The sequence below is a fragment of the Grammomys surdaster genome, unplaced genomic scaffold, assembly GCF_004785775.1.
Source record: "Grammomys surdaster isolate TR1022 unplaced genomic scaffold, NIH_TR_1.0 724, whole genome shotgun sequence".
Taxonomy (NCBI): Eukaryota; Metazoa; Chordata; class Mammalia; order Rodentia; family Muridae; genus Grammomys; species Grammomys surdaster.
Genome location: NW_021605143.1, coordinates 10403 through 19260, shown reverse-complemented (window position 1 = coordinate 19260; position 8858 = coordinate 10403). Strand labels below are relative to the sequence as shown.

The 8858-nt window shown below is 44.2% G+C and overlaps 1 protein-coding gene across 2 annotated transcripts; it reads right to left on the bottom strand.

Annotated features, from left to right (window-relative positions):
* Positions 1-4120: 4120 nt before the first annotated feature.
* On the bottom strand, positions 4121-8050 carry LOC114633625 (keratin, type II cytoskeletal 6A-like). 2 transcript variants are annotated; one of them, XM_028782192.1, is made up of 9 exons: positions 7544-8050; positions 6776-6990; positions 6340-6400; positions 6088-6183; positions 5797-5961; positions 5255-5380; positions 4893-5113; positions 4412-4474; positions 4121-4346 (listed from the first exon to the last, which is right to left on the bottom strand). In XM_028782192.1, the coding sequence occupies exons 1-9, from the start codon at positions 8048-8050 to the stop codon at positions 4121-4123; spliced, it is 1680 nt and encodes a 559-aa protein (XP_028638025.1). The 2 variants fall into 2 exon arrangements, with proteins under 2 accessions (XP_028638025.1, XP_028638026.1); XM_028782193.1 differs by having other exon boundaries at positions 4121-4335; positions 4440-4474.
* Positions 8051-8858: the final 808 nt, after the last annotated feature.

Here is an 8858-nt window from a genome sequence, read left to right as displayed (position 1 = left end):
TCCCAGATGACGAGACAGCCTTTCCAGCTGTTCCAGTCCATACTTATATTAATCTCTTATATTTTCTCTTGAAATTTACACATGATTGTGAGTCTCTGTCTGGGTGCTGCGAACTGATCCTGACTCCTCTGAAACAGCAACAAGTGTTCTTATTCACTAAGCCATCTCTTAGGACCCCATGCTTTAGTGTCTAACTTGATGTAGCTTTTATTTGTAAACCATAATTGTATAGATTTTGGGGATGTCATATTTTCTGCATGGAAGGTTACAACCTAGAATAGTGAAACTGCCAGCAGACATACTCATCATTCTTTCATATTGTGTGTTCCATATTTGAAATGTTCTCTCCTCGTCTTTCTTGAAGGTGCAGTTTTTGCTGGTACAACACGCTACTTCCTTCCTTCCTTAGGGATCTGCCTCTCCCTAATCCTTTCCAGCCCATTCTCATTTCTAAGTGTCAGCTCCCTATTCCTAAAACCACATTTTACCTGAAAATCCTACTGGTCACTCCTAGCAGGGTCACAGAACTCCTTAATAAGCAACACACATCTACCACACCTTATGAATGAAATATGGCAATAGAAAACTGGGAACAAAACACCCACACAACAAAGGCAAGACCAGATATCTGAATCTAGAATTACAATCGCCCCAAACCAAGATACCTAGGGGCCAGTATAAAAAAAATAACAACAGCCATGAAAATATTTCTCCTGTAGAGGAGCCCAGCTACCCTAGGACAGCAGGCCCTGAGAATTACAATACAGATGAAGAAGCAAAGATCTTAAAGTGGTCTTAGTGATTATGGTAGAGGACCTTAACGAGAAAACCAATTGATCCCTTTTAAAGACCTGTGAAAACACAAAATAATGGTGGAAGGAAGTTAATAAAACCATCCAAAGTCTGAAAGTAGAAATAGGAACAATAAAGAGAACCCAAACTGAGGGAAACCTGGAACTGAAAAACTTAGGAAACTGAAAAGTAACCCCTAGAGGCAAGCCTCACCAGCAGAATACAAAAGACAGAAAAGAGAATCTCAGACATTGATCTTGTACAGTGTCTCTGTACAAGAAATGGAGACTTTGGTGAGAGAAAATGTTAAATCCTAAAAAATCTTGGTACAAATCGTCCAGGAAATCTGATACACGATGACAAGACCAAATGTATGAATAACAGGAATAGAGGAAAGAATAGAAGACCAGCTCAAAGGCACATAAATCATTCTCAACAAAATCGTAGAAGAAAATGTCCTAACCTAAAGGAGAAGTCTGTAAAGGTATGCAAAGCATACAGAACATCAAATAGAATGTGTTAGAAAAGAAATTCCTCACAGCTTATAATAATCAAAACACTAAACATACAGAACAAAGAACAATATTAAAAGCTGCAAGGGAAAATGGCCAAGTAACATATAAAGGCAAACCTATAAGAATGACACCTGACTCTTCAATGGAGACCCCAAAGTCAGAAGAGCCTGCACAGATACAGATGTTCTACAACTCAAATCAACCACAGATATACCACTTACCAAAGTTAATATCTGATTGTCATTGAAGCCAATATATGACATCTAGTGAAAGAGAAGCTGTAATTACAAGTCCCCAACCAAAATTGATCCCAGAGCCTGGTGGGGTTTGAGCAGACCCAGAATCTGGTGAAGTTTGAGCAGAATTTTAGTAGGTTTTCACAGAAGACTTAACATCAATACTCCTCAAATTATTCCACAAAATAGAAGCAGGAGGAACATTACCCAATTCATTTATGAGGTCAAAGTAACCCTGATACCCAAACCACATAAAAACCAAATAATGAGGGGCTGGAGAGATGGCGCAACAGTTAAGAGCACTATCTACTCTTCAAGAGTTCTTTAATTCCTAGAAACCACATGGTGGTTCTCAACCATCTATCCTGGGATCTAATGCCTTCTTCCTATAAATTGGGCATTCATACACATAAAATAAATAAATAAAATTTTAAAAAACAATAGAATAGTTCCCCAGTTCATGGGGCAGTGAACTGGGATCAGAGGACCTGGAAGAGAGAACTGGGGGACAAGGGCACACAAAGAAAGAACAGCAAGTCAAGAGATCTGATCAAGCTGTCAAATTTTAATTGTTCCCACACAGGTTATATACACAAAGAAGCAGGATATAGGGAGGGGGATGACATAGGGTCTTCTTTGTTTCTGGGGAGTGCAGGTGTTCTCAGGAGGAATACAGATGTTCTCAAGAACAGGATATTGGCTGGGTGAAAAGTTCACAGAAGAAGCAGGGCAGAACAGGCCACTATGTACCTGCCCATAAGATCTATGGCCATTTGTTCTGATCTAAGCTAGTACTTTCCCACCAAAGGCTACCCATCTATAAGATCTATGATTATTTTTTCTTAGTGCTTTCCCACAGAGGCCAAGACTTTGTAAGGAGTTAATGTATAAGCAGGGTCGCTCCTGACAAGAGACCAGTTAACTCTGGAAATCAATCTGGCAGATCCTCAGAAAGTGTGGATGCTTTGGTCCTTCTTAGTAGGGGGAACAATATACTCATGGGTGGGAGGAAATATGGAGACAGTATGGAGCAGAGACTGAAGGAAAGGCCATCCAGAGACTGCCCAACATGGGAATTCATCCCATATACAGTCACCAAACCCAGACACTATTGTGGATGCCAAGAATTGCTTGCTGACAGGAACCTGATATAGCTGTCTCCTGAGAGACTGCCAGAGCCTGACAAATACAGATGCTCACAGTCAACCATTGGACTGACCACAGAGTCTTCAATAGAGGAATTAGAGAAAGAACTGAATGAGCTGAAAGGGTTTGCAACCCCATAGGAACAACAACAATGTCAACCAAGCAGACCCCCCAGAGCTCCCAGGGACTAAACCACCAACCAAAGAGTACACATGGAGGGACCCATGGCTCTAGCCACATATGTAGCAGAGGATGGCCTTGTCTGGCATCAATGGGAGGAGAAGCCCTTAGTCTTGTGAAGGCTCGATGTCCCAGTGTAGGAGAATATTGGGGTGGGGAGACAGGAGTGAGTGAGTGGGTGGGGGAACACCCTCATAGAAGCAGGGGTAGAGGGTAGGGGTAGTGGGTTTGTAGAGGGGAAACCAGGAAAGAGAATAACATTTGAAATGTAAATAAAGAAAATACCCAATAAAAATAAATAAATGAACAAAAAAAATAGAGACCAATTTCCCTTATGAACGTAGATGCAAAAGGTCTCAATAAAATACTTGAAAAAAATGAATCAAAGAACACACCAAGAAGATCATCCTTTGTGGTCAAGAAGGCTACATCACTGACATGCAGGAATGGTTCAAATCAGTTAATGGAATCCACCATATTGACAAACTGGAATATTAAAATCATATAGTCATCTCATTAGAGGCAGAAAAGTACTTTGCCAAAACATAACACCCTTCAAGATAAAATTTCTGGATATGTTATAAATACAAGGAATATAATGAATGCCAGTTTATATTAAGCCCTTAGCCAACATCAACTTAAATATATTGAGCCATAGGATAATTTCAGTAAAATCAAGCAAGGCTACTGAACATCTAATTTAAAACAATTAGCAACCAAAAATGCACGTGGAAAAAGTTTTTATTTATAACCCCGCTTTATTTAGCAATTTCAAGAAAGCAAAGAGCAGAGAAGACATCACATGAGCATAGACTCAACATCAAAGGACCAGTGACTGGGCAGTCACAGTTACGCACAGGGAGGTTTATGATGTTGAAAGATGGAGTTTCGCTGGTCACTGGAAACTAAAAAGGAGTTGCTCATTTCTTGAATAGGATCCAGCCAATGATTTCCAGAATGAAGGGCACAGACACACACTTTCACAGGCACCCCAGAGATAGAGCTAGCTAATCAGGAGCCTGGAAACAAAATACAAAATGAAGCAGCAAGTGGGAGTGAAGTGTGATGTGAGCTCAGAGGATGTCAATGAGAAGATGGGAGCCATGGGGACAAAAAGAAGAGCAACAGGACCCAGCCTCCTCAGTCCCAAGGAGAGAGCATAGTTGGGAGGAAAGCAAAGAGAAGCCCCTGAGCACAGAACTCTAAAGCGAGAGCAGCTGGGGTCTAGGACAAGCTCTGATGGTTGGGACTTCAGTGCCTGTAGCTCTTCTTGCTGGAGGAGGTGGAGGTGTATTTGATGGTAGAAGAGCTGCCACCGGAGGAGATGGGGACACCACTGTTGCCTCTTTCACTGTCAGCACTGAAGACACCTCCAAGGCCATGGCTACTGCCATAGGAGTAGCTGCTGCCTCCTCCCAGGCCTAAGCTGCTGCCATAGCCGCTGGACATGGTGGACTGCACCACAGCTGTGAAGGAGGAAAGGGACACCACAGGCATGGTGAGCACACTGTGAACAGCTGACCCAGTAACAAGGGCAGGAGAAGGGGAGGCTGGCAAGCAGAGTACTTACAGATGTTGACTGGTCCAACACCTTCACCATTCAATCTAGGAGAGGAAAGCAGCAGGTAAGAACTAGGCAGGTATCTCTTCAGTCCGAATGAGAGAACCCTCAGTCCAGTGAAAGTTCAGGGAGAATCCCCTGGAAAGAGGTGGGTTTTTTGTTTTGTTTTAATATTTCTTCATTTACTTTATGTATACGAGTACACTGTAGCTGATTTCAGACACACCAGAAGAGGGCATTGGATCCCAGTAGACATGGTTGTGAGCCATGATGTGGTTGCTGGGAATTGAACTCAGTAACTCTGAAAGAGCAAACAGTGCTCATAAGCACTGAGCCATCTCTCCAGCACAGCAAGGAATTTCTCAAAGGGACCACTGTGGCCACACCTAGTGCTTCCTCATCCTGTGCTCAGTGATGACAACATGGAGGTGTCCTCAGGGGTTGTAGTATATAGTTACCCACCTGTCCTCCTCTCCCTCCAGCAGCTCCTCATAGGTGGCAATCTCGGTATCAAGGACCAACTTGACATTCAAAGCCTCCTGGTAGTTCTTCTGCTGCCTGATCATGTCCTGTTTGGCCTTCTTCAGGGCATCCTCCAGCCCTTCCAGCTTGCCCCTGGCATCCTTCAGGGCCATCTCCCCACGCTGCTCATCGTCAGCAATGGCATCTTCCAGCTTCACATTCTGGACAGAGAGAAAAAAAAAACAGTCTTGGAATATGCATCTCTGGAGAAGCTGAGCCCCAAGACCTTGATTTGCAGGGAGCAAGAGTTAGAGGACAGGAAGCAATGACCAGCAACCCAAACATTTCTCTGTACACCCCACCTGCTTCTTAACGTGATCAATCTCAGATCTCAGCCTCTGGATCATGCGGTTGATCTCAGCGATCTCCTGCTTGGTGTTGCGCAGGTTGTCCCCATGTCTTCCAGCTGTGACCTGCAGCTCCTTATACTGAAGGTCAATCCGACAGAGAACGTTTATGTGAGTTTTTATGTGCAGAAGCAAATCCACCTCTAAGTGTCACGCACTATCATGGATATGATGGCTTCCTCAAGAGAAGCTTTAGGAGACCACAGACTCCATAGTTCCCTCGAGAAGTGAAATTGTTCTCTAGTGTCTGCTGAGGACCATTGTTCAAAGTACAGCTCAAGCAATGAGAGCCATGGACCCCATTTATGGCAACTTTGCATCTATCTCTGGGTTCTTTTGCTCTTAGAATAAAACATCATTCTATAGCACATATACACAGTGCATTTGCTGAGATAATACCAGAATTTTTTTTAACGGGTCTCCAATATAAAAGTCAAAACTTATAGAGTTCAAGGTGGGTCACGCCCATCCACAATAGACTCCACACCAACACTCACTTTAGTCTGGTACCAGGACTCAGCCTCAGCCCGACTTCTCTGAGCAATGTCCTCATACTGGGCCTTGACCTCAGCAATGATGCTATTCAGGTCCAGGCTGCGGTTGTTGTCCATGGAGAGGACCACAGATGTGTCTGAGATGTGAGTTTGCATCTGAGACAGTTCCTGCAGAACAGAAAGAGCCATGGTCATCTCTGACTGTGAAGATCATAGAGGTCCTGATTTTGCACAGGAGAATATAAAGGAAGTGTGAAGGAGGAAGAGAGAGAAGGGGAGAATTTGGGGACTTACTGCATCATAAATAATTTTCAGGAAGTTGACCTCATCTGTAAGACTGCCTGCCTTGGCTTGCAGTTCAACATTGTTCATGTAGGCAGTGTCTACATCCTGAAGAAACCATGAACAACATAGAATCTGGTTAACTCTCTTGCCGAGACCATTCACCTCTGTCTCCATGACCACCACTTCTCTAGAATGGACCAGACGGGTAAGGCCATTTCTGTCTTTCAGTTGAGACAGCATCTCTGTGATTAGTCAGCTCACCTTCTTCAGGGTGACAAATTCATTCTCAGCTGCTGTGTGCCTGTGGACTTCATCTTTGTATCTAGAAGAAGAAGGGTGCATTGCATTGTAGGCAGCAGGTTGACGGCATCAGTGGCAGCCTCTGACCCAGATGCCATTCCTATAACTTACCCACATCTGGATAAAGGTGATATTTTTTATTAACTAGTTTGTTCCTTTTCTTTCCCCTATCATTAAATAACCCTCCTTCACACTGGGAGTTTGCTCTTTGACAAGAAGCTGTCATTTTCATCTCCATAACCAAACTTTCTTAAATCATGGAGCCCTTGTTTAGATTAGGGCTTCTATTTTTATTAAGTTAGGAGACTGAATTCTTATTCATGGAGTCCATATCTACATTTGGGTTGCCATTTTTATACACTTTAAAAAACTGGATTCTTCCTTCTTCATAACTCACTTGCTCTTGTAGTTCTCCACAGTGTCCTGCATGTTCCTCAGCTCTGAGTCCAGGCAGCCCCTCTCCCCAAGAATGCTATCCAGCTGTCTCTGGAGCTTGCTGATGTACTGCTCAAATATAGACTCCAGGCTCTGCCTCACAGTCTTGGTGCCCTGCTCCTGCAGCAGGGCCCACTTGGTTTCCAGGACCTTGTTCTGCTGTTCCAGGAACTGCACCTGAGGAGCGAGTGTGAGGGGGAGAAGTTTGAGTTTCATCCTTCTATGACCCCTTCACTAGTATGTGTGCCCTCTCAGGCTGCCTGCCTAAACCCATTCAATATAGGTAGAACCTGGTTCTGTGTCTGAGAGGGACAATCCAGAGTGAAGTTCCCAAAGTCACCTCTCTAAGGATGGCAAAGTACTCATGCAGGGCGCTGGCAGCCTAGCAGCATGTTGCTGGAGTGTGCTGCAGCTTGGTGAGGCTGGCATGGCTCCCAACTGCACTATATATAGATAAAGACTTCCATGTCACTACAGTCCTCTGTTCTGTGAGTCTTTAGAAAATCTCAGTACATTGTAACCAGATACATTTATGGGGCAAGCTCTGGAGAAGAGGAACTCTGATCCTGATTTACAGATGCCACTCTAACTGAAGAGGAGCACAGTACCAGGGCAGAGATTAACTAGAAACAGAGGCAATATCAGAGCCAAGCCTGAAGCCTCTTCTGCCCACCTCTCTTCAGCATTCACTGCAGACACACAGGCTGCTCTAGGAAGGACCATGTCTCACCTTGTTGATGAAGGAGGCAAACTTGTTGTTGAGGGTCTTGATCTGCTCCCTTTCCTCAGTCCTGACCCGCTGGATGGTGGGGTCGATTTGCAGGTTCAGAGGAGTGAGGAGGCTTTGGTTGATGGTGACTTCTTGGATGCCTCCAGGTGGGCACACAGGGAAGCCAGCTCCCCCATAGCCACCACCAAAGCCAGCTCCACCTCCGAAGTGAAATCTACCTCCTGCTCCTCCTCCATAGCCGAAGCCTCCTCCAAATCGGCTGCCATAGCCTCCTCCAATGCCACAGCTGCCCCCTCCGATGGAGATCCTCTTGGAGCTCCCCACACCAGAGAGGCTCCTGCTGCCAGAGCCACCTTGTCCACACACTGCACCGGAGCCACCGCTGCCCCGGGAGCAGTAAACAGACACACTGCTGAAACCAGAGCGGTTGAGCCCAGGCACTCTGGCTGAGCTGGCACTGTAGCCTCGGTGGCTGGTTTGATTCTTGATGGTGGTTTGGTAAGACATGGTTCCTTGAAGTGAGAAGGCTTGGAAGTGGAGAGAGGCAGGGCAGAGCTGAACAGATGAGTGTATGGAGCTCTGATCAGTGGCTTATATATGGTACAGATGGGCTGGGCTGAGTCCTGAAGGTGAGCTTGCAGAGTTGAAAGGACAGAACTTTACAAACAGAGATGTCACATCTAGATTATTTGAAAACGTTATGAAATATTCAGATTGCAATTTTGGCTTCCTTAATTAGGGACAATGCTCCTGCCTCTTGTGTTGACTTGATCTGAATACGGTAAGTTTTTCATTCACTGTATCTCACTCAGAGTCAGTCACTAACTCTACAAAGGTTTTGCATGTCCTGCTGAATGTGCTGCCAGCTCTGCTCTCAGTTTGCCTGCTCTTCTCTACCATGGAAATTCTGGAGACCAACTGTCATCCTATACCAACAGAAAGACCATAGCTGACTCTCTGTGGTTAGGAATATGAAATATGACCTGTTTTGCTTTAGATCCCCTCTCCAACATATGGAAAAGTCAACAACACATTTTCCACACTGGCGTGACCAACTTGACGACAAGCAGCTCCCAGCTAGCGTTTTCCTTCCTGTTCCCATTCAATTCACTTAGTAGATCTCAGAAAACATAAAAATTTTAGTATAAGTTAGGGAGTTTTACACGTATGTAGAAATATCTATCAATATGCATTAGTTCAAGCAAAATAATTTAAACATTTATCAACTTAAATAATTAAACAAATACCTTAAATCTCAAGCAATACAGAATAATTAAACAAAAACCTTGAAGTTCTTTTAAAATTTCTACTAATA

Coding starts and splice junctions, on each gene's coding strand:
- LOC114633625 (XM_028782192.1), bottom strand. CDS start 8,050: ATGTCTTACCAAACCACCATCAAGAATCAAACCAGCCACCGAGGCTAC. Junction 5,381..5,796: donor AGTCCTGGTACCAGACTAAA/GTGAGTGTTGGT, acceptor ATTGACCTTCAG/TATAAGGAGCTGCAGGTCAC. Junction 4,475..4,892: donor CTGGAGGGAGAGGAGGACAG/GTGGGTAACTAT, acceptor TTCCTCTCCTAG/ATTGAATGGTGAAGGTGTTG.